At 29.7% G+C, this 27,423-nt stretch overlaps 1 protein-coding gene and 1 long non-coding RNA gene across 4 annotated transcripts in view; one reads left to right on the forward strand and one right to left on the reverse strand.

The window, feature by feature from the left end:
• Myb (proto-oncogene like protein Myb) overlaps positions 1–12,282 on the reverse strand; it is a 176,870-nt gene extending 164,588 nt beyond the window's left edge. Inside the window, exon 1 of one of the 2 annotated variants that reach the window (XM_075359436.1) lies at positions 12,007–12,282. In XM_075359436.1, the coding sequence (XP_075215551.1) occupies positions 12,007–12,032 (26 nt within the window). In that variant the 5' untranslated portion in view covers positions 12,033–12,282. Of the gene's footprint in view, positions 1–5,518; positions 5,658–12,006 lie in introns of those variants that run through there. The other variant, XM_075359437.1, reaches the window with a different exon arrangement.
• A 5,905-nt stretch (positions 12,283–18,187) lies between these two features.
• Positions 18,188–27,423, forward strand: part of LOC142320851 (uncharacterized) — a 38,825-nt gene continuing 29,589 nt past the window's right edge. For both annotated transcript variants that reach the window (XR_012755490.1, XR_012755489.1), the window contains exon 1: positions 18,188–18,329. This is a non-coding gene — a long non-coding RNA (uncharacterized LOC142320851). The remainder of the gene's footprint in view (positions 18,330–27,423) is intronic.

A 27,423-nucleotide genomic window follows, 5' to 3' on the forward strand; every position in this document is an offset into this window, starting at 1 on the left:
TTTAAATAAGTTTCCGGTAATACGAATTCACACTCCGTTGCGCAAGATTTTTTCTGACTCTTTTTAATATCCTACATATACTCAAATGAGATAGAGAAATTCGTTTTTTTTAAGACTTAAAGAAAGTACATTTAATCGCTTTTTATAAATAGATTTAAAAAAGGAGGAAGTCCCTGATTTGATTTGTATACTTAAGCCTTACTATGAACGAAGCCTTACTTTTTCATTTTGTAAAGAAAGTTCTTTTGACGATCTCGTTAACTTTATAACAAATAGCTTATGAAAAAACTTTTAAAAGTAAAACTGACTGTCCATCAAAGCGATTGCTGTCATCGTTACTTAGTAAATTGTTACAGCATAATGAAACAAAGTCAATGTCATTCTAATATTTAAATATTTTTCTATAAACATTCAAAAAAAGCTGATAACACAGTAGTTTCTGATGAACGGCTTACTCACAACTTAATTTAAAATATTAATCATTTAAATATAATATTTTTTTCGTTTATTTAAATTAATGAGACTATTTAATGAAAGCGCGCGACCATACCGTATTTAATGCACGCGGGTGTCGCGGTTCTAGCAGCGACGGTCAGCGCTAACTAAACTAATATAATTTCACAACTTACATACAACAAATTTTGCTTGTACGGTAGGCACACTGGTGTAGCCGCGACGCTTAATGCACCAGGTACCGAGTCGACCGGGTAATCGAGTTCGAAACCTGGTCAGACCGAGTTACTTTTTTACAATTTAAATATTATTCATTTATTTTATTCTACAGCTCACCTGTGACGTCACAACATAGCAGACGACTATAACAGCATTTTTTGGAGTGGGGATATGATTTTGCAAAATGTTTTTTTTCCAATATTGTTATTCTTTAATTGTTAACAAATGTGCCTAAGAAAAATATGACCTTAATTAGGCGAAATCTCGAGATATCGACGGTGACCTTCCTCTACAGTATCCCCCCTTGACCTTCTGTTGAAAATTTAAGTAATCTGACAAATTTTGGTCAAAATCGGCCCAGTAGTTCTGGATATATAAGATGGTTTAGGGCCAATACCGAACACACCCACGAACATTAACATCCGGAAAATTTCCATCCGGTTTTTAGGTGGATTTCATAAGAAAGTTACCTATTTTAATAGGTGCCATGATTCGACTTCTGGAACATTTCGATATATCTTCGCGTTTTACATCCCCCAGACCCCAAAACCACTGTCAGTTCAAAAGTGTTTATATATATATATATATATATATATATATATATATATATATATATATATATATATATATATCACTTTCTTATGGACACGATAGCGTAATTTTGCGCTAATCACTTTCAAATTGATACATAAAATAAAAAGACCTAATATCTAGGTCGAGTTAGGTAATGGACAAAATCGGACTATGGGGAATGGAAATGGGAGGGGGGCTTTTTCGAAAAAAAAAATCGCTATAACGTTCTTATTAAGTAAAGTATCGAATTCGTTTAGATCCTACTATTCTTAGGATAAAGGTCTAAAACCTTTCGAAGTAAAGTTTTTTGATATCACCAACCATTGGCCCAGGGGGTGGGAAAAATGGGGTTTCGATGACAAAAAAAAATCATACCTCCCTTAATAGGCACCGTATAGAATCGGTTTAAAGTGGTAGTTTGTTCTCCAAACATTACCTAAAACGTTTGCCTGAAACAATTTTTGATATGACCAACCCTTACGGCAAGGGATGACCAAAATGTTGCTGGAACTGTAAGAAAATGGGGCATGTATGCTAAACACGTGAAAGTTTTTTTCACACGCAACCATTGTTGTAGTGAGTAAATTTTAAATCTTTCTTAAATTTAAGGTGGAAGTCTCTTTTATACCCTACTCAGCACCGGTGAATTCTACCTCCACCTTCCGGAGTTCCAAAACGGATTTTTGGGTTCATAATACTTATGTCCGCATTCCAGGTTACACACGCAGAAACTCCGTTCCACATGCTCATGCTTAGTATCAGTCTCTATATATAACGTTTCTCAGTATTGTTTATTTTCCATACTTTAATCAACACAGCAGACTTCTCGCCCCTGCCGTCGTTTCATATGAACGGTTTTTTTATAAGTATATCGTTTTTGGTGGGCCGATCATTATTAAAAAGAAATAAGAAAAAGCCGGCAATTCAATCACTTTAAGCTCTATTTGTGTCTTTTAATAATAAAATAATTCCTTTTTATTGAAAAACAATAATCAAAATTAAGAATTCTTTTGATTATATTTATTTTTAATCTACGTTTGATTATATTTATATCTGTTTAGTGTATGGGCCTACAGTAATGAGTGAAGGAAAGGTTAGACAATGGTGTCGAGACTTTAAAAACGGCCGCACAAATGTACATGACGAATAGCGAAGTGGCAGGCCCAGTATTCAAACCGACGAAATGTTTGAACAAATGAACCGAAAACAACGATGTGATCGACGATTGACGATTAATGCTCTCGCTGATGAATTCCGCATGTTGCACGCATCTATCTACAAGATTGTCACAGAAAATCACGGATATCACAAATTGTGTGCAAAGTGGGTACCGAAAATGCTCACCGACCAACACAAAGAGCAAAGGATGTGCAGTGAACTAGCGTTTTTGGAGCGCTATCGACAAGATGGAGAGGATTTGTTTTCCCACATTGTTACGGGCGACGAAACGTGGATATCCTACACCGACGCAGAATCGAAACAACAGTCAATGCAGTGGCGCCATTCAAGTTCCCTAAAACCGAAAAAGTTTAAGTAATCTCCGTACTCGAATCGAAAAATGTTAGCTACCGTTTTTTGGGACGAAAAGGGCGTCATTTTGGTTAATTTCACGGAACGTAGATCAACAATTACAGCTGACATGTACTGCGAAACGCTCACCAAACTGGGACATGCAATTTAAAATCTACAACGCGGGAAACTGTCGTCCGGCGTAATCCTTCTTCATGAAAACGCGCGTCCTCACACCGCTGCCTTAACCAAGAAGAAGATTCAATATTTTCGTTGGGAACCCTTTGACCACCCACCATATAGTCCCGACCTTGCACCTGCCGACTACTTCCTCTTTTTGCATTTGGAAAAGTGGCTCGGTGGACAACGGTTTGAAAACGACGAGGAACTCAACACTGCCGTTGTCAGCCGGTTCACTTCCAGGCGGCGAACTTCTATGCAGAGGGGTTAAAGACACTGATGCAGTTTTACGATAAGCGCTTAGAACTGAATGGCGATTATGTTGAAAAGTGAAGTAGATAGGTAGTAAACTGTAAGTAAAAACCTTTTCTCACGAGTTAATTTTGTTTAACGACCAAACAGCACTTTATGAATATGCCTCGTATATCTATACATAACTCCCAAGTTATATCATCTCAAGCAAGATATAACTAAATATATATAAATTTTAATACATGTATATATTTTAATATATAAATTTTAAGTCATTTTTCAGGGAGTGAGGTGAATATTAAACAAACATTTCTAGTAATTTATGATCTCGATTAAACAATTTTTTTGCTAAAGTGCACTGGTAAAGATTTGAAATGTTATTTCGGCTATAACAACCTCACCTCTTTTTCCAATTTAATGCAATCTTACCCCCCCCCCCCCTTCACCGAAGGTAATAAATACCTGTTTGAAGAAAATCATAACGATCAGTTTTTCAAAATTTAAAGTAGGAAAATTTTATTTTTTTTAAAAGAAAATATGAAAAGAATTGAAATTATTTAAAAAACTTCTGCATAATAATTTTGTGTAATTTTTTTGCGTTTAAGATGTATTTTAACAAAAAATATCGACGTGTAATTAAAGAAAGGAAAATTAGAAAACAACAAAAAGTTATAACGTAATGGCCATTTTTTTTCGAACGACGAAATAACCTGATAATAGTACAATCAAAAAAATTCAAAAACAATAATTTGAAACAAAAATTTATTTTTCTACTGGATTACACATAAAAGACTAAACTGCAGCGATTTAAACATATAATTTAGAAGGGAAAAATTTACACTATAAATTAATAACTCTAATTTGCGTCGACTTAATTTGAAGAGCCGAAATTTAAAGAAAAATTAACTATTATTTAATAATTGATAGGCCGCTATTTCAAATTGGTTTTATTTTATTTTAAATATGATCTGAAAAAAATATTAAAAGAATCGAAAAAACGTAAAAGAATATTACATTATATTTTTATAGAAATAAAAAAAAGAAACAATAACTACTGCCGAGCATACACTAAGGCTATCTGGAACAAGGAATATATTTATTTATTTTTCCTTGTGTTTATCTAATTCTTTCTTTTTTTTTTGAGATGACTGGTTCGACTACTTTGGTCATTTTGCCCTATGAAATTAAAAATTTGTAGCGTATGAAAAATGCCAAACCTGACCGGGATTCGAAAACAAAATCTCCGGATGAAAGGCTGAGACGCTACCACTCAGCCACGGAGAACGGCTTATTCTTTCTTATATCATTCTTAGTTATTCTATTTCTATTTATTTTTTATTATACTTATTTAATTAGTTAGAAAACTCAAAATTTTCAGTTAATATTCTTTTTCGCAAAAATACTTTGAATATCAGACTAATTTGAGACGGCTCATAAATATACATTAAAAATCCTTAACTAAGCAGTAATAATGAAGCCATACAAAAAATATTTCAAATCCTTATCGTGCATACACCCACACGCTACGTAATTGATGGATGAAACCATTATTACTTAATGACAATCCATTTTGACAAAAAAAAATAAACAAATATGTTATTTGATTTTACAAAAAAAAAAAAAAATGGATTTTGTGAAAATCAAATTATATATTTGTTTATTTTCTTTTGATTTGTATAGTAAACAGAAAAGGGAAAAACCTAAAATTCAATAAAAAATAAATAAATAATAAAAACTTTGCTACAAGCAATCCAAACAGAAAGAGCAACATCATTCTGTACTTTTACTGCTTCAAGCGAGTTTGAATTACTGTATTTTTTATCGAAATTTTTACTTTTGCTTATTGAAGTTAATGAACATAAACTTGCTTAAAAAATAGAATTCCGAAAAGTAAAAACTACCTAGATAGATATTTCAATTTTTCTAAAAGCTAATTCTCGTAAGTAAGATTTTGATAACTGTTTTCTGCCCGCAGTTGTTTTCAGTAATGCATCGATGCGACATAATCGACGGATTCTTAATTTATTCTAACTACACACTTACGCAAACGCTGAACCCTCAGGCGTACCACACACAGATCCGTATCCACCAACACGGTACCCGACAATCGCATCCGAACAATATATTTTAACTACGATACATTTTGTAATTTCAAATTTAATTTACGACTAATAAACACTTTATCCTCCGACAGTTTAATTTACGAATTTTTAATATGATTTTGGAAAATTTAAAAAAGGTAAATCTTATCAATTAATTCTGAGTAATATATCTAAGATACAGCTACGCGTTTAAATGTACACATAAATATTAAATATGTAAAACAACTTACATAGCAATAATATCATTACATAACAAAAATGATGATAAAGAAATTTTAATCGTCAATTAAAATACCATTGATTACGCATCAATTATAAATCCGACGTTTATATGCTGATTCGCAGTTTTAACATACCCAAAGCAAAACCTTACTTACATAGCGATCACCTCACGAGTGACACTTATACTCAACCCACAGTGTAGAACTATTACTTGTGTACAAACTGTTACATAAATATCACAACGAATTTGAATCAAAGTTGCAACGCAAAATATTATACTGAAATTTATGGCGATAGGGAATATATATGATTCTTACGAGTTAAAAATTCCCTCGCTGAACTGTAAAGTGTGTTGCACACTTTTTTTTTTGAAAACAACCTACAGTATTCTTGGTTTATATAGTTAATTCAAAATTAGCAGTTAATTAACATAAAGCAGTTGAAATGATAGGCATATTTAAGAAGGAAGAGGGCGATTCAAAATATCTAAATGTGCTATATAATATTAACAGCTACTAATAAATCAAAATTGCTCATCAATGTCAAAAAAAAATCAAAGCCAAAACATAAAAAACAGTTATGACATTGATTACAAAAGCTTCTGTAAGATATAAAGCCATTTTTCTTACAAATAAAAAATTTATCTATTTTGGATTTTTTTTTCAGATAAAGTTTTTAACACGATATAACTTTATTTCTTTTGCATCTAAAAATCACCCTACATTTCATTATATTCAGTCAATTATACATCTCTTTAGATGTACGAATGATATTTTTAATTACACAAAAGGAGTTGTAAACGCACACAAAAGAATCAAGCATCTTGTTTGGCTTTATATAGTGACAGAACATCCACTCTATACGTAAAACAAAAGAATGTTGAAATAGTTAAAAGCTAACTCAATTTAGATAAACTGAATATGAATAATCTCAAATAATAAGATTATAATAGCTAAATTAAAATAACTAATCGCTTAATATACAAAAATGATGATGGATCGATTGTGAGGAGCAAAAATAAAAAAATGTAAATAATCGGATGAATAAATAAAATGTAAATAACAATCATTTTGTTTTACACAAAGAATGTAAACTGAATTTAATTGACCGATTCACTTCAACTCAGGGAGCAAAGCGTTTAAATTAATAAAATATTTACTTATATCGGAAAACCTGTGTTAAGCAGCATCACAGGAACCATCTTAAATGACGATGTTAAATATAAACTGAAATTACAGAACTTTCAATTTTAATAAATCCACAAAACCACTGTAAAACAATCAGACAACAGATTTTAAAATGGTCATCGTTGTTCACACTGTAGGCAAGTGTAACATCACAATTTGATTTCCAGCGACAAATTAGAATCTTTTAAAAAATTTCACAATTACTTAAAATAAAATTATCACTCAAATTCTTCAAAAAAAAAAGTGAATTCAATCCAAAAAAAATAATTAAAAAGCGGCATTAACTTTATGTGTTCAACGCCTTAACTACACAAATGTGGACAATCTACGCAACATGAAACACCATCGCCCGCTCTTGAAAATGGCACAGCTGTTCCTCAAAATATAAAGCAATCCATTCTAAGTTTACTGGAGAAGCTAAGGAAAAAACAATCTTCTGCTACTTTGTTCACCGTTTTCAAATACACAATTCAAACCTATATTAAAACGTAACGATATTTAACTTGGCAATGATACCTTCACTCTGCAATTGTACTGAGTGGGCCAAAGCAGCCTACACTTATTAAGTATGTATTTTACTGTACATGTATATATATATATATATTTGTATATAAATGTATATATACAAATATATATTTGTATACATATTTGTCACATACATATGTGTTACAATCATATTTGTTCAATACTGTAAATACACATTTATCTAATACTTCACTTAATTTTTTTAACACGCTTTAATCTCAGAAATGCTGAAATCTACTTTCTTCTACACTGCAACATGTTTCAAACCTTCCCATAACAATATGATACAGAATACAACACATAACCTTATCTGCTAATGAACTAAGTGTACTTTTTTAAGTTATCTACTGTGTGGGGATTTCTCTCGTAAACTTTGTTCTTTCTGACATCCCAAAAAAAGAAGTTCATTGGTGTTACATTAGATGATCATGTTGGCCAACATGATCACCTTCCCTTACTGCCCCATCCACAATTCCTTTCTTTCTAGATAATTTGCCCCATCCACAATTCCATCAAAGAAAACTGGTCTGACAAAACTTTTGTTGGACAATGCACTCCACACCATGATGCCAGGCTGGTTCAGTTAAGAAATAATTTAAACATAAGGATTGTCATCGGTCCATTACAATATTGTAATAATCAGGTCATGTGAACAAGCATATGCCTGTTCACATGACCTGATGATTTGAAGTGAGCCTCATCTGACCATAGTATCCGCTTTCTTTTTTCTTCATTTGAATTGTTTGCCATTAAAAATAAAAATAAAAAAGGCAATATAGATTAAAACCTACATTTGAGGAAATACCTGTGAGGAAATAAAAACTCTTTTTGGCCCACTCTTTTGAAAAGTCATGTTGCTAAACTCAAAAGAGTAAATTTAATAAAAATCACATGTTTCTCGGATGCTTCATAATTATAAGTCTGAGACAAACTTAAAAAACAAAAAATATCTCTTTTTATAGAAAACAAAGCATTTGTGATGTATAATTTTAATTTTTACCGATCTAAAAAAAAATTTTAATCATAAACGAAATCCCTATTAAATTTTTTTTTTAAATTTCAAATAAATTATACAGATAAATAACATAAAACACTTCAATGTTTTTCCCTTAAAATATTATCAAGTACACCATGTAAATAATCTTGCAAAAATACTCTTTCTGACAAAAGGAAATAAGCCTTATCATAAATTACAAAAACTTTCTCGTCAAAAATAATTATAGTAAACATTATGTTCTACCAAATAATTAATTATTATGTCTGACTAACTTTTTAGGAGAAATACGTTGTGAAAAAATAATTGCATGAAAAAATTCATCAAAAGCATAATGGAGTTTATAACAAACATTTTAAGCTAAAAGTTATGAAGTATAAAATGAATTCAGCCAGGCATATCACTTCACCAGTTTCAGGAGATGTACCTTACCTTAGCTAATTACAAATTCAGTCAATCAAGTAATTTTCAAAAGATAACAAACAGTTAAGAAAAAAATCATAATAGAAAACAACCAAGTTTTAAAAGTATTGTATCAACAAAGATTCTGCTTTACGCATAAAAATTGTATATTTATTAATTGAAATGTTATGGGAAAAAAATAGTATACAAAAAAAACAAAAACTACTGATCACAGGCCTTATGATGTGTGTGTGTGTGTGTGTGTGTATATATTATATACATAAAAAAACTGTAATTTAAACACATTCTATAAACAAAAATATCTCTTTATTTTCATTATTAAATTCTGTAATTGATTACAATTTACTTAATTTATTTAATCAATTCAACTATTTTACTTATAATACAAATAATACTTTTTTTATTTTACTAATATTCTGAAATACAGTGGTTAGCGCCTTTATAACATGATTTAGAAAAAACATTCCTGTCTCTCTCTCGCACACGCATGTGTGTTTATTTGGCAAAACATAATACAATAAACAAAGTTGTAAAATAAAGTGTACCAGTATTACAAATATATACAACAATATATGATATGAAATATTGTGTGGTAGTCTAAAAGAAGAAATTACAGCATATCATATTTTATTCCTATTTGAATTAAAATACACTTATGGAAAGTTATTCACATCTGCAATTATTTATTTTTCTCGTTATTTATTTAGTACTTCAGGAATGTTCTTTCGAATTAAAACTGATTGATCTCAAATTGTCATTTGCTCTTAAATTAGTGAAACATACTTATTTTGTCACAGTCACAAATAAATTCTTTAAAATTCACAAATAAAGTCACAAATAAAAATTTTATTTAAAAAAAAAGAACTTTTATCAGAAAGGATTTATAAAAAAATTCTTTTGCCTGTAGCAGGTGGTAATATTCTATACTTATTAAATCTAAATCTGGAGTACTGTGAAAATAATGTTTAAAATTCAATTTTTTTTACTATTCAAACTATTTAAGAAATGTTAAAAACTAGCCTTACAAAATTAGAATTCATAGCCAAGTAAACTTATGAAATCAAACTGTAAAAATAAAATTAGAAATAAGTAAACAGTAATCTGTGGTTTTTAAATAAAATAAAAACAGCTTTAATTACCAAACCAATAGCTTCTAGTTGCTACATATTATATTATTAAAGAATAATCTTAACACATGTATAATTCGCGGTATTACCTTTTAAGTTTCTACAGTACATTTCTCAAAAATATTAGGTTTTTAATAAATTGATTTAACCTAACACTTTATTTCTATCTAGCACATACTTCTTTATCTTAAACAGTCAAGAGAAGCTATGATAAGTTACTTAATAACAAAATATGCTATAATATGAAATGAGGCAATCAATAAAATTTTTTTTTCTGTTTATGCGATATAGAAATGCATAATCTGTAATGTCAAGTGAACAATTCTGTATTACGATGAACTAATTCATTTTTGTATAATCACAAAATCAAACTTCATTTCAAGAAAATTTTCTAAACATCCAATGTTTTTGTATAGTAAAATACTGTCATATTGTAAATATTAAAAACATAATACTTAATATAATATTGAATATTAATCATAAGTTGTTTCTTTATTAAAAAAAAAAAACTTACAAAATTAATGTCAAACAATAAATTGATTTATAGTAAACATTATTTGGTCCCAATTAACTAATGAACTCACCATTTAACTAAAACAGACTAGAAAGTTATATTTAACTTTTACATTGAAGTTTAAACAATTAGCTACAATATTTTAACAAAATTTTTGCATTGATCATAACCTAATCTACAAAATAGTACAACATATTTAAATGCCACTTTGAAAATTGTACAGTAGGCAAGTACTAACAGTCTAATGGATTACAAAATTTAATCTGCCACCATTAAAAAAATCCTCTCAAATATTTTTCACTGTGATACCTGGGAACTTAAGTTCACACTGAATTACAACTGTGCAACATATTCAAAAAAAAAAATTAAAAATTCTTTATGTTCCCAAAGTAAACAATTATTAATGTAAAGAAAAACAAGCGTACATACAAAAATACAACTCTGCTGATATAGAATAAATATACTTGGAATTAAATAACAAAGATCAAAATGATAGGGTAGTTTGTACTTTTCTAATATGTACACACCAAACCAGATTACAACATATTTCCATTAGGACATGAAAACAATTAATATTAATAACAACTTTTGCTCTTTGATACAATTTTTAAATAAAATTCCTACAAAGATGAAGGTGCTGAAAGAATTAAACATGCAAATTGATAAATTACCAATGCAAGCAGTGTACCACGGCTCACATACAAAAGGGGTCACTGTCCTGCCAACGGATAAAAGAAATTGATGCTGCCTATTAATCTTTTGAAAATCAAGTAAAACGTATGACAGAAAAGATATTTATTTGATAATTCAATAATGTATTATCTGAATTAGGCCTATTTTGTCTGTAGTAGTTCATATATTTTACAATTAAACTTGAATTTTGAAATCACAAATTATATTATACAAATATACAGAAGAAACAACTGCTATTATTAAAAACTGAAAATAAAAGCTGAATACGTTTACCAGTAAAAGCTTTAAGTAAAATTTTGAATTAAATAAATTTTAACAAAATTTACAACCTCATTAAAAAAAAATTACAAAGTTAATTTTGATAATTTTTTCATGAATTTGTTTTATCTCTAAAAATTACGTTTTCATAGAACTAAATAAGTGAAATCAGAAATATTATTTGCCCAATAGCTCCTCAATGGTACAATACAGAACGAATTTATTTTTAGAGCTACGATTCCGAAGCATCTAAAGATTATTTCAGTATGGGTTAGTATATTAAAATTCATACTTATATTATTAGAATTTGCAAATAAAGTCGAATTTTAAGTAAACAGTTTAATACACAGAATGCTGTACTTAAGAAAAAAATATTAATAACAGAATAATATGACAGATTTGAAATGTTCAGTGAAAAGTTAATTAAATAGACAAAATACGCTGTATAGGCTGAAGCATTTAAAAGATTCAGATTCTTAAAGAAAACATTTCATAAAGTAAATATTTCACTAATTAATCAAATTTTCTTTAAAACAATAAGTATCTTTATTATAAAAATCTGATAACATTTACTATCGGATCAGATTTCCGTTATACACATCAATCTTCAAAAAGCGAATGAAAACAAACTGATCTTGACTAACGAACTTTTATGTAGTGTCGTAATTGCATTCCTTCTAGCGGGTGAGGAATTTAAGATGAATACTTACAGATAGAACATAAATGTGAACTTTTAAACTACAAAAATGTAAATTCAAATTTATTGAATACTTACTTAATATTTTTCGAAGATACATACATTATCAAGTAACGAATAAGTCAATGTCAACCTTCCGACAAGGACGCAAAATATTAAGGCCGAAAGCCTTTACACATTTCACTCTCACATAAAACAACATTAACAACTGATTTACGGTAATATTATAAACAAAACTTAAGACTCAGAGATAACAAATAACATATTTACACAAAAACTGTTTACAAAACAATATCGACAACCGAACATAACAGAATCGAGCAGACAAAATGGCGAATAATTAACCCAACAGATGGAGCAGATGTCGCGTCCACTGCAAGATCGCACCTTTGACTAGATTGTGTAAAAATACCTTTACCACCGCTATTTTCCCTTTGTTATTAACAAAATGGAACGTATTTTTATTTCTGAGATATGCATATCGCTAAGATTTACAGTAAATTATAAACATCACCCTTTTGTACACTTTTATTAATACAAATAAAAGTCTATTGAACATACAAGAGAAAACTTTGTTGTATGAATAGGTAATGTAGCCCCAAACGTATTTTAATTCTCTTTTGCCATGGGATACCAGAGAAGTCAGAAGCTAATTTAAAACTTATTGAACTGCACATTTATTTTTCTTTCTTACAGCAAAATCTTGGAGTACTTGTTATAATGCTAGTTTTTTTTTTTTTTTTTAATTATAAATATTATCATAATACCTTAAACTGAAAATACAGTTAGCTAGAACCTATTTAAAATTAAAACTATATTGCAGTAAATAATAAATATACTTCATACTAGTATAAATGTACAGTAGATTAAGTTAAGTGAGATATGAGTCAAACTGACTAGAAACACAACATATCTTCAACATTTTCTGAATTTTATATTTTTTAAAGTGTTTTTTTCAGTTTCTTTTAACATTATGTAACTTTACTCCTCCATTAAGAACTGGCTTACAGTTCAATTTAATACTTCCACCATTCTGTAGATACTGTAACATTCTAAAGAGGATTTTCCTTAAGAGACCTAAGTTGTTTCTTGAAAGATATATCAATCAGTTAACAAAAAAAAATCATAGATCAGTGATGTACTGCTTCCATCTGGGGTAAAAAAAAATGATCTCCCTAGGGATTGTGAGCGAGACTGAAACCACTGTTTGAAGGAGGGCTTGAAATATTTCTTCGAGTAAGCTGCTTTCTTATTTTGTAGTGTCTGTCTATCTGTAGATTGGTCCTTCTCCTGATATATCTCTTTCCCTTTATCCTTGCTAGGCAATCTTGAGGAAAATAATACCTTTGTCTTGTATTCCAATAGAAACAAGTTCAAAGAAATCAGATGTTATTTGTCGAACTTATACATATATAACATTATTTTAAAGTTATTTCATCTACCTTATTTAAAGTTGTATTTGAAACTTCCAACATTGTAGTAATATTAATAATAGGAAATGATGAATGTTGCATATTTTGCATAATGAAAAATTTTGCGAACAATGTTAAGAAATTATTTAATTACAAAAATTTAATTCAGATCATTCAACATTATTGCTCTGATATATATCTTTTGTTTAAAATGTCTTTCTGTTTAAACTATCATGATAGAGATGAACATTAATCTATTTTTTTTAATTTAGATTATTTGTTTTCAAAGTGGATGATAATGCCCCCTTGTGGGTACTGGAGGCCTTCAGGGAGGATGGTAGAAGGCCCACAGAAAATTGGCAGGCCAATTTTGAAATTTTGAAAAACAGGCCTAGACTGCCTGTTCAGGCAGTCTAGGAAAGCGATGGCTGATTAAAAAAACGGTAAAGTTATGTTTTTCTGATATTTCAAACTAAAATTAAGTACCTACTTCACTACTACAAAAAATTAAATGGACACCTATATTTTATGATAAAAAATGATTATATTCAAACTCTTTTAACTTTGCAACCAAGAGGCTTAGAGAGACGAATAAAAAAAATTAAAGCTTGAATAATCTACAAAAATCATCAAATTAAAAAAAAAAAAATCAGTGAGAAGAAAAGTTTTTCCTCGTGTTTGATCGAGCACATTTGGGAATCAAATTTTTTCAGTAAACTGCATTAAAATTGTTTAAAAGCTTAAGACTTTAGCTTTAATATCTTTTTTTATGGCTCTCTACAGTTTTTCTGAATTGAAATATTCCACTTTAAAGAGAAATAGTCATTTTCGTCTTTAATGCTGCATATCTCCCGATCTAAGCAACATATTGTACAAATAAATATGAAAATTATAGTGATTTGATATAATTTAATGACAAATTGTGAAGTCTTTAATGTAGTGTTACAGTTTTTGGCTTTTGTTCATTTTGTGCCAAGGTATTAAAATGTTTAAAGATTGAGGTTGCACCATGTATCACCTGCTCTCAGCTTAACCCAAGATCATGTTACAGTCTCAATCATTAAAGATTTCAATATCTCAACAAAAAATGAACAGAACCCAAAAACTGCAACACTACATTAAAGACTCACAATTTGCCATTAAAGCTGATCAAAACCCTTTAATTTCCTCTTTATTTGTATTAATACATTGCTTTATGAATCTCTCTATGAATCATGAGACCTTGCCGATGGTGAGGGGACTTGAGTGCTCAGTGATACAGAGTAGCTGAACCAAAGGTGCAACCATATTGGAGAGGTATCTGTTGAGAGCCAGACTAAGAAATGGTTTCTGAAAGAGGGCAGCAGCTCTTTCAGTAGTTGTTAAGGGTGTAGGTCAGGAAGACTTAAATGGCCATGTCAACATCACTCAGTTTTCTGAGTACTGCACAGCTGAAAGCAATGAAAAACTACAGCTGCTTTTTTTCCAAAAAAATGTAACTCTCTGCATTTTCATACAACAAAGATGGAGGCGCCTTCCTTGGTAAAATATTCTGTAGGTAAACTAATCCCCCGTTCGGATTTCCAGGTGGGGACTACTAAGGAAGGGGCACCAGAAAATTGAAAAAATAACATTCTACGAGTCAGAGCAAGGAATGTTAGAAGTCTAAAAAAGGTTGGTAGGTAAGAAAATTTAAAGAGGGAAATGGATAGATTAAATATAGATGTTTTATGAATTAGCGAGGTTCAGTGTGAAGAGGAAAAGGACTTTTGGTCAGGTGATTGTAGAATAATTAACACAGATTCAAATAAAGGGCAGGTAGGAACAAGAAAATAGGGAAGAGAGTAGAGTATTTCAAAATGCAAAGCAACAGAATCATTGTAATAAGGATTAAATCAAAACCTAAGTCGTCTACTATTGTTAACGTCTTTATGCCTACAAGTGCCCATGATGTGGTAGAGTGTGTATACAAAGAAATTAAATACATAAAAGGGGATGAAAATTTAATAATAGTTGGAGATTGGAATGCAAATACTGGAAAAGGCAAAGAAGGAAATACTGTAGGTGAATATAGGCTGGGCATATAAAATGCCGAAATGGAAAAGGAATGAAAGAGGGGACCAACTTATAAAGTTTTGCATGAAGTATAATTTAGTAATTGCCAACACCCAGTTTAAAAATCATAATAGAAGAATATACACATGGAAAAAGCCAGGTGATACTGCAAGTTATCAGATAGATTTATCATAGTTAAGCAAAGATTTAGAAATCAACTCGTTGACTGCAAAACTTACCCTAGAGCAGACATTGATAGCGACCATAATTTGGTGATAATGAAATGTAGGTTGGGGTTTAAAAACCTGAAGAAAAGGTGTCAGATGAATCGGTGGATTTTAGAGAAGCTTGAGAAAGAGGAGGTAAAGAAGATTTTTGAAGGACATTGCAAGAGGTCTGAGTAAAAAGGATAAGGTAGAAAATGTAGAAGAAGAATGGGAGAATGTTAAAAAGAAAATTCTTAAATCAGCAGAAATGAACTTATGCAAAACAAAGAGAACTGGTAGAAAACCTTGGATGTCAGAGGATATACTGTAGGCGATGGATGAACATAGAAAATATAAGAATGCTAGTGATGAAGAAAGTAAAAGGAACTATCAACAATTAAGAAATACTATAAACAGGAAATACAAACTAGTGAAAAAAGAGTGGATTAAAGAAAAGTGTACAGAAGTGCAAACAGAAATGAACATTGGTAAAATAGACGATGCATAAAGGAAAGTTAAGGAAAATTTTGTAGTACATAAATTAAAATCTAATAATGTGTTAAACAAAGATGGTACACCGATTTATAATACAAAAGGAAAGGTCAGTAGGTGGGCGGAATATATTGGAATATATATAACAAAAAACAAACCAACATACTTGGCATTTGTAGACCTTTTCCTTTCTTTTTCCTGTTTAGCCTCCGGTAACTACCGTTTAGATAATTCTTCAGAGGATGATATGTATGAGTGTAAATGAAGTGTAGTCTTGTACATTCTCAGTTCGACCATACCTGAGATGTGTGGTTAATTGAAACCCAACCACCAAAGAACACCGGTATCCTTGATCTAGTATTCAAATCCGTGTAAAAATAACTGGATTTACTAGGACTTCAACGGTGTAACTCTCGACTTTCAAATCAGCTGATTTGGGAAGACGCGTTAACCACTCGACCAACCCGGTGGGTTGGCATTTGTAGACCTAGAAAAGGCATTCGATAACATAGACAGGAATAAAATGTTCAACATTTAAAAAAAAATTAGGGTTCATATACAGAGATAGAAGAACAATTGCTAACAGTTACAGGAACCAAACAGCAACAGTAATAATTGAAGAACGTAAGAAAGAAGCCGTAATAAGAAAGGGAGTCCGACAAGGATGTTCCCTATCTCTGTTACCTTTTAATCTTTACATAGAACTAGCAGTTAATAATGTTAAAGAACAATTTAGATCCAGAGTAACAGTACAAAGTGAAAAGATAAAGATGCTATGATTTGCTAATGATATAATAATTCTAGCTGAGAATAAAAAAGATTTAGAAGAAAGAATGAACAGCATGGATGAAGTCCAATGCAAGAACACAACATGAAAATAAACAAGAACAAAACGTAAGTAATGAAATGTAGTAGTAATAATGAAGATGGACCACTGAATGTAAAATGTAAAAATAGGAAGACAAAAGAATAAAGAGGTAGAAAATTTTTGTTATTTGGGAAGTAGAATTACTAAAGATGGACAAAGCAGGAGCGATATAAAATGCTGAATAGCACATATGAAACGAGCCTTCAGTCAGAAATATAATTTGTTTACATCAAAAATTAATTTTAACGTCAGGAAAACATTTTTGAAAGTATATGTGTGGAGTGTAACTTTATATGAAAGTAAAACTTGGGCAATCATAGTACCTGAGAAGAAAAGATTAGAAGCTTTTGAAATGTGATGCTGTAGGAGAATGTTAAAAATCAGATGGGTGGATAAAGTGACAAATGAAGAGGTTTTGCGGCAAATTGATGAAGAAAAAAAAACTTTGAAAAAATGTAGTTGAAAGAAGACACAGACTTATAGGCCACATATTAATGCAACCTGGAATAGTTGCTTTAATATTGGAGGGACAGGTAGAAGGGAAAAATTATGCAGGCAAACAATGTTTGTAATATGTAAAACAAATTGTCACAGATGTAGGATGTATACCGAAATGAAATGACTGGCACTAGATAGAGAATGTTGGAGAACTGCATCAAACTCGTCAAATGACAGAACGCAAAAAAAGCGTTGCTTAGACCGGAAAATATGCAGCATTAAATACGAAAGTGCCATTTCTCTTTAAAGTGGAATTTTTCGGTTCAGAAAAATTGTAGAAAGACATACAAAAAAAAAAATAAAACTAACGTCTTAAGCTTTCAAACGATTTTATTCCAGATTACTGAAAAAATTTCGTTTCCCTTATGCTCACGATGAAACACGAAGAAAAATTTTCAAATTTTTAAAACTTTTCTTCTCCCAGATTTTTTTTTAATTTGATGATTTTTGAAATCTGAATTGCACTGTCAAGAAATATAATAATCAAACTTAAATCCCTTTTTATATTCGTCTCTCTCAGCACCTTGGTTGCAAAGTTAAAACAGTTTGAATATAATCATTTTTTTTATCATAATATATAGGTGTCTCTTTAATTGTTTTATCAGTGTTTATATACTGGTACAAAAAATAAAATAAATAAATATTGCAGTAGTACGAAATAAAGAAAATAAACCCGATTTATATTCTTTGTTATATAGTCACTTTATTAACATTAAGTTCGAACCTTCTTTGTTTTGCGTAGCAGTCACCAAATGTGTCATTTTGGCGACTACTTAAATAATGTCAAAACAAATTAGTATTTATTATATATAAAGCATTGTTATTCAATTGTCAACTAAGAAATGAAGAAAAACAACAGGAAACACATATACAACACAAAATAAAATTGAGGTAAAAAAAAAAACATATTTTTAATATTTGAACACGAATTATAAACAAACCAATTATCTGATTTATATGTTTTTATATCAAATTACAGCATACATCATCCTGTTTCAAATACCGTTTAGTTTACGAATCATGAAGCATTTCTAAAACATGTATTAAAATGATTAATTCATCAATGCTCAAGTCAGTTTTTATATTACTTTATGTCTGTATGAGTTAAACAAGCGGTTTGTCCAGTCTGCATGAACTGCAGGATTATCGGTGCGTGCTCTAACTTGCTCAGTACGAGTTTAGTAAACGACTGATTGCATGTTTATTCCTGTCGGTGAGCGTGACATTTCAAACTTATCTAATGGCAGTAATTTTTTCTTTTATTTTCATTAACATTTTTCCGTGCAATCGGTAGCAGGTTTTTAAAGTTAATCTTTTACTCATGTATTTGTGTAGTCAAAACCATGTCGGAAGCAAAAAAGAAGAAACGGCAGTATAGTGCGGAATATATTAAATACGGATTTATCGAAAATCCCACAAATGCATTATCGCCAATGTGCCTTATTTGTCAAAACGCTTTTTCAAATGAAGCCTTTCAGGCTACAAGATCATTTTAATAAAATGCACTCTGATAAGAAAGACTAAGATTTTTTCTAAGGCCTATTTTCAAGACCTGAAAAAGAAGTATGTAGCTCTCAGCCAACTATATCAAAACTTTTTTCAGCTGTTTCCAAGCAAGACGATGAGGGATTTCGAGCTTCGTACAATATCTCATTGTTGATTGCCAAAACAGGCAAACCACACACTATTGGGGAAGATTTAATTTTACTGCCAGTAAAAGACAATAACCACTGTCCTCCATAAACCAATGGCAGATATTATCCGAAAAATTCCTTTGAGCAATAGTTGTGTGCAAAGACGAATTGATGAGATTGCTAATATCGAAGAATTATTATGCCATCATCTGAAGACTTACCAATTTTCAATTCAGATCAATGAGTTCACTTTACCAACTAATGAAGTATGTTGTCATTCATGAGGTTTATCAAAATGAGAAAATATGTCATGAACTATTATTTGCTAGAAATTTAGAGATAGATGCTAAGGGAGAAACCATATATAATACACTGGAAACATTTTGTGATGAAAAGGAAATTCTTTTGAAGAATATTATGTCAGCTGCTACTGATGGCACTACAGCTATGACAGGGTGTCACAAAGGCTTCATAGTATACTTAAAAAATAAAGTTCCGGTTGTGCTTGCTGTACATTGCGTCACTCATCACCAAAATTTAGTTGCAAGAAACCTAAGTGAATGCCTGTATACATCACTGCAATATGTTATCAGAGCAGTTAATAAAATTAGAAGCGATTCACTAAATTACAGATAATTTAGTTAACTTTGTGTTACCAATGACGAAGATTTCAACTGCTTGCTGTTTCACATAGAAGTCCACTGGCTATCAAAAGGTGTACTCGTTTGACTTGATTGACTCTGTGATAGAGTTCCTGCGAAACAATGACGCAGTTCATTATATCAACCTCATTATCAGCAACAATCTCATTACATCAAAGAATGATATTGCGTATTTGACAGACCTGTATAAATTGTTTAATGATGTTAATCTCTAGCTTCAAGACAATGACTTGAACTTGATTAAAACAAAATATGTCGTTGCTGCTTTGGTAGTCAAACTGCCACTAGATTAGAGAAATATTGGCAGATGCAAATTTAATAACTTCCCTAATTTTGTCAGCAATATCGTTCAACGACAACTTGCTTGTTACTGCCAACACTTGGAGAACCACCACGGTGATTTCAAAGAACGATTCCAGGACATTTTAAATATGGGCATATCACACTGGGTGTTGGATCCTTTTTCAAATGTCAATGCAGCAGGATCATTCCAGTTAGAAGAACAACTTATAGAACTGACAATAAACAAAGAAATAAAAATAAAATTCAAGAATGGCTATCAAGAATTTTGGCTGGCAAAGTCAATCTTGCAACTGTAGATTATGGTCAATTGTTTAACAATTTCTGATAGCATTCCCATCGTCATATTTGTCTGAATATGGATTTAGTGCTGTAGCAATGTTGCTAACCAAAAAGAGAAATCTGCTGCACGTTACCAAATGTAGTGACTTTGGCTGTTTTTAAGTAAATTTGAGTCTGATACTAACAAACTCGTTAAAGGACATCAGATTAATCCTACGCATTAATGTAAGTGTAATTTTTCAATTGAAAGCTTTATCTTAATTATTGTATTTTTATATTGAATATGCTATCACTATTGTTATATAACTATATAGTTACAATTGTCATTTTTTTGAAAGCAATTTTAATAAAAATACTTCCAAATATGATTAAATATGTATATTAATTGCTCTCATTTAAAATATAAGTTTCAACTCAGAAATAGGATATGCCACATTTAAAAACAATAATTGCAATTGCTGTTTCTAAGAGCACATCTTAAAAACAGCATCAGCAATTATTACTTTTTACAGATGGTAAATTTAAAATTGTTGGGTGTACTAGAATTTTGATTCTCAATATTCTTTAATAGAATCTGTGATTTAGATTAAAAACAAAATTTTATTTTACTCTGGTAGTTTACTGGAAATTGAAGAATGATTACAACATAACAATTTATGCAATAAAATAAATAAAACATTTAACATTTATTTACGTATCACCTACTCATTTCATAAACACTATGAGACATAATTCTCACTAATTCCCAATAGGTTAACTAATCTTTATACTCAAGAACTTTTCTGAATTATTTTTCTGTGTGATTGAATGTAAATCTCATAGTAAAAGTAATGTAGATTTTATTTTATTTCACATTAAAAAAAATATATATTTTCATTTAAAAAGATATATTTGTTACTTTTTACATCTTATTAATATTATTTCTTACATATTGATACAATTTTCTGCCTTCATCATCATAATACTTTTACATTGAATAGATCCTATCCTGACTTAATTATTTCCTTTTGTAACTTATCTATTTGCTTTTTACTCACTCTTCTGTTGTACCAAATTATGTATGATTTATTAAAATTTAATTTTATTATTTTCTTTAGCCAGACTGAATCTTACCTCTTTGTTTTTATTTTTTCTTTAATTTTGTAAACTCTAATCTATACTTCATATACTGTAAGAAAATTATCAAAAGAAACTTTATTTCTAAAACACGGAATTTGTTACCAGGGATTCTTAGAGCTATTATGCAATTATTTTTTTTCAAAAGTTTTCTAAGAAATATGTTTCAATGAATTTAGGAAAGCATTCATTTTTATACTTGTTTTTTAAAACAAAATTTTGTCAACTGTTCTCAGTTGACAAATAATTAAAAATTTACAAAATCTTAACTTAATATTAATTATTCTGTAATCTTATGTAGAATAAAAAAAAAACAACATTCTTTGAAAACAGTTCTTTATTTTACTAAACAATATCAGACAAATGAAAGTATATATTTAAGACATAAACACATCGATGCACGTAAACACTAGTGCATTTAAACATTACTCAGACTAGAACAACCATTAAACAAAAGATCATTTTTTTTTTAGTTATAACAATAGTTTAAGTTAACCATTTAACAATACTAAAAATAAAAGTATTTAATATTAACAAGAAGGAACATTATAAGTTATATAAAATATTTTGGAAAAACAACTAGTTATCAACAGTGAATGAAAGATTTGGTAATAAGATAAGATTTAATACAAAAATATTATTTCACAAGATTTCATAGTTCAAAATAAACTTCATTTTTTTATTTTAAAGTGATTGTCCATTATTTTTATGAGTAACTGTTAATAGAAATAAAGGATAAAAATATTTTAGTTATTATCCTATGTACAATAGCATATAAAGTAAGACACTTTTTTGTTATAAAATTATTCTTCCTTTATTCTCTTAGTTATTTTATAGAAAATTGAAAAAAGAACAACTAAGATTTAAAAAAAATTCACTTTCCTTTTAAAAAAAAGTAATAGTAATATATAAATTAAAATAATGACTCCAACATGTTTTTAGAAACAACATAAGAAAACTAACATAGAAAACATAAGAAAACTCCAGCAGTTTTTACAGTCATTCTCTCCTACTCTATCTAATGGTTGGAATTTTTGAGAAAATTTGTGGGCTCTTGCAGCTATTACTACAGCTTTTTATTATCTATGTCTTTTTTAAAATTTTTATTTATAAAGGATAACAATATTTTTCGTTTTTTTTTTTAACCTCCGAGATGCTATCTTTAAGACTTTTTTAACTGAGACTTTTTTAATACTGAGAAGCTACCACTAGCGCCATGGAGGTCGGCATATATTTTAGTTTACAGTCAATATAAATTACAAGCAAAAAGTAATGAATTACTCAGTTTAAAATTAATGGAAATTCTTCCAAAAACTATTTTGAAGGTAATTAACAACATCTTCATTGGTGAAGTAAATAGTAGTGCTACCAGTAACCAGTACCTAAACTGTAGTTACCAATAAATGGAATTACTGGTAAAAACTGAAAAAGATGCTGCTAATTTTTAGAATCTGAAAATTTCTTTTGAAGAATTTCCATTAATAGGAATGTCACCTTTTTATAATTCTTAAATAATTTTTTTCTAAATTTTTGTCATTATGCTGTTCACTATAAAGATTAACATTTCACATTATAATGATATTTCATTAAACTAAATATTAAAAATTAAAAAACACGACTGCCAAAAAAAAACATTGCTGACAAAAACATTGCTCTTTAATATAAGATAATTACTAATGCAGGATAATTAAAGAGCGTATGGGTGACAATTCTGTATATAGTATAATTTTTTTCAAATTTTTTAAATTTAGGTTTGTTGTGAAGATATAACAACATTGTATGATCTGTTAGATCGAGACTATCTGATACATGCAAAACTTACCCTTCAACATACTAACAAATACCGCGATTGAATTTTAAAAATTGGATGATTGTTTGCAGAGATATTATAAGAGCACTCCATTGCACCTCGTAACACAGCGCCCCAGGCCCATCCAGTTTGTTACCAGTTGATGGTGATGATTGGTCTAGCCTTGAATGAGGTTCTCGCATCACCTCATCACTCCAGCCTCACATGTAGACCCCACAGGAAGCCCATTATTATTAAACAGAAATTTTTTTAATTTATTTAATATTATTTTATTTATCGTAAATTTAATTCTATTATTTTTGTAATATTATTCATTCAATTGATTCAAATCATTCAGTTCTCACAATGGTAGATGCTCACAGTTCAAAGTTCATTAACTCAATTCATTAACGTTTGAGCTTCAATCGGCAAATCTCCACTACTACAAATAAGTATATATACGTATTTATATAGTGTATGACACTCCCAATAACGTAAGGATTCCAACGCGGGGTCATACATCTAAATTGGTTCAGTCATTAAGCTGCTACGGTGTAACAAACATAAGTAATACTCCCTAAATATATTATACTTCAGTCGTGTAATAATTTAAAGATTATTAGAATTTTCATCTGAAATGTGTTTCTGTAAATTTTGCTATTTTAATTTAGTATTTTTAATTTGCAAAAAGATCTGTAATTAAAAAAACAACAAATACACACAATTACAATATTTAATCATTGATTTCAATTTTGTTCAAAAACTTCATTAAAAAAAAAAAAATTGTAATTTTATTTCATACTGTCAGCAGTTGATTATGCAAACATGTGATTTCCAGATTTCATTATATCTTGAATTTTAGAGGTTCATTGAGTTCAAAAAATATCATTGTGTGTCTGGTTGGCTGGAGATCTTGGACACTAAGCCATTGAAGCAGTTTTAAATTTACTGTGTGTTATCAGGATTTTAGTCCCTTAATACAGATTGATTTTGCTATCATCTAAATTTTGACAAGAGTAAAAATTGCCCATAAAATCTTTTCTCCAAGTAGCCCTTAGGGAAAAAACTATGCCATGGCAGTAGTAGATAGCTGGATGTACGTCCAGGAAAACTCTTTCCGAAGATCAAAATACTCTTTCATTCTTTTGGTAAAAAATTGCTCTGGTAACTTTATCACTTAAATACAAGTTTTATTAAATATATATGGTTTTACTAATTATGTTTTTCTTTTTTTTACAATCAGCTTTTTTGTTAGAGGTTTGCAACAAAATGAATTTAGTATTTTAGTGCAAATGAATATACCTGAATTTAAATGGTGTTCTTTGAATATGTGTGCAATGAAGTTCTTGATCACACTAGTCAACAAAATTTAATTTTTTGTTTATTGAGTGAGAGTGAATGGCTGATTCTTTAGTATTTTTTATGCTGATTTCAAATATGTTAATAGATTTTTTCTGTCGGGGTTTTATTGTAATTGAAATTTCTTTTGAAACAAAAAATGTGTGGTGAATGTAATATGACAATACATTTCATGCATTTTGTACTCACTAAAATCTATTCTTTTGGATTTTCTGCTGTAATTTGTTGTAGGTAAATCCCTCTCTAGATTCTAACAGTAGTCAGCTAACATTTTTGGGTTCCATTTTCTCTGTTATTGTGTTTCCATTGTAAATATCTGCTGGTGAAAGTGTTTTCCATGTTCATCACTGATAGTGCTGAGATTGTTAGGGAAAAAATCCAAATGTGAATGTAATAATGGATTTTGGGTGACATGTTACACCCAAGTTCTTTGTAGTTTTGAAGGAGTTCACTCACAAATTCTCTGTAGAGAACTCTGTACTGGCCTTATGGTTTCTAAGGAAGTTGTTTACCACATTTTGAAATGATTTCCATGCAGCAACCTCTAAGTCATTCAAACATTCTTGAAATGCAAGATCACTCATTAGTTTTCTTATTTTTGGTCCAACAAATATCCTTCCTTTATTATAGCATTGCTTATATTAGGGAATTTGTATTTTAGAAACTGAAACCCTGCACCATTATGATCCATTGCTTTAAAAAAAAATTTGAATAAACCTAGCTTAATGTACAGTGGTGAAAAATAAACTTTTTCTGGTTTTACTAATGCCTCGCATCATTCTTTTCTCTTACAGCTGGTACCTCTCTCTTTGACCACTGCTCTTTTATGTAATGGTTTTTCCTATCCCTGCTGTCACACTTGTACAAAAAGCAACAGAACTTAGTAGTATATCCAAGTTGCAGTCCAAGTAAAAGCGCTATTACTTTCAGATCTCCACAAATATGCCATAAATATTTCTCATACTGAATCCTGCTCATTACAAGTTTCATATTCTCATAAGACTCCTTCATGTGAACTGCATATGCTAATGGTATTGATGGGTATTTATTTCCAATGTGAAGTAGAACAGCTTTCAAACTAAGCTTTGATGAGTCAATAAAAAGTCACCATTTGTCAGGATGGTGAGTATGTCCCAAAGCTTCCAGTAACAAGTCCACGTCATTACAGTATACTAAGTTTTTGTACTGAGGGAAGAAATGTTCAAATTCTGACTTTCTGTCATGGAAATTTCTTATTTTAGTGTTTGGTTGTAAAAGATGCCATCCTTTCGGTCTTGATGCCAGTATTTCTGCTCGATTATTTGATAAATTTAGATCACAAACAAGATCATTTAATTCTGACTGATTAATTAAATGAGGTTCAGTATATCAATTTTCTTTATCTACATCTATTTTTAAAAAGTTTGGATCTCTTTGTTCATTGCCTGCTAAGTCAACACAAAATTTGACATTTTCATCTTCATTTAAGTTCCATGTTTCTGTGGTACTGGAATTAGAAGCTCTTGGCTATGTGGCACTGGCCACATAGCAGAAGGAATATCAGGGTATTTAACAGTATGCCTAGTTTTACCTGTTGTCCAAACAAATCAATGTGACAACAATTAAGGGACTGTAATATGTAAACAAAAGCTATTTAGTTGATAAATAATGCAATAAAATATGTTCACAAAATGCCATGCTTATGGAGTTCATGCATGATACTACCTGAAAATAAGAATGCTAGTTACAAAACAACTAAGCCTGATAGAAGAATTGTAATTTCATATTTGAGATCAGCATGAAAAGTACTATAAGAATCAGTTATTCACTCTCATTTAACAAAATGATTGTTGATCAGTGACATTTATTTTCTATTAAGATTGAAATAACTTTAATGTTATTTAATTATCAAATAAATAGTCATTTTTCCTGAATACATTCATTATGTAGCTTATTAACAGTTATTTTACTTATGGTATTAATAACTCCATAACTCAAATTAAAATTTTTTAATGAAAAAATAAATACATCCATTGTTAACATGATAGTAGAACTTGTGCATTAAACTTGATCTTTGCACTAACTGACTGTCATTTTTGAGAAAAACAAAATTAAATTGATCAGAATAATCAATCATTAAGTAATGAATGCTTCAATGTAGTTATTTTTATAATTTTATATAAAGTTACACAATGTACTTTACGCAACAAAGAATTCTGCACTTTTTGACTGTACAGTTTTTGTAAATTTTACTGAGTTATCACAAAATAAAGATTTCCGCCACATTTAGAACACACAAAAGTTACAAAGTTGTTGCTAAATATCGCATGCATCACTAATTTTTGAATTTCACAGTAAAAAAATTTTTTTTTTCTTACTATTCAGTTATCTATTTCTTGTAAAAAACTGTGTTGAATGGCCCAAAAATAAAATACACATTTCAAGCAAAACTTTTACAATTTATATATACATAACAACATAATACACTACTTTATCACAAACAGATTAACATGCATAATTCTGCATGAATTAACATAGTAATTTCATTACACTTATACAATAATTGCCATTGAACTATAAGATACTTTTTTCTTTGTAGAGTTTAAATATTCATAAATTTACCTTACTAACTATAGAAGTTATATTAATATTATACAAGAAATCTGCACACCTTTAAAAGAAAACAATGACTACTGTTATCGTTTTTATTTTTTCATGTAAATATGTTAACTTCACATTAAGCATTTTGCTGCAGAGAAATGAATCTTGGTATGACTTTAGGAGAAGAAAATGGTAATAAATTATCAACCTTCTTTTCTGTCTTAATTGGATATTAAGATTTATTCTGTCAGAAGATCTTACAA

Source organism: Lycorma delicatula, chromosome 3, assembly GCF_047948215.1.
Source record: "Lycorma delicatula isolate Av1 chromosome 3, ASM4794821v1, whole genome shotgun sequence".
NCBI classification, from domain to species: Eukaryota; Metazoa; Arthropoda; class Insecta; order Hemiptera; family Fulgoridae; genus Lycorma; species Lycorma delicatula.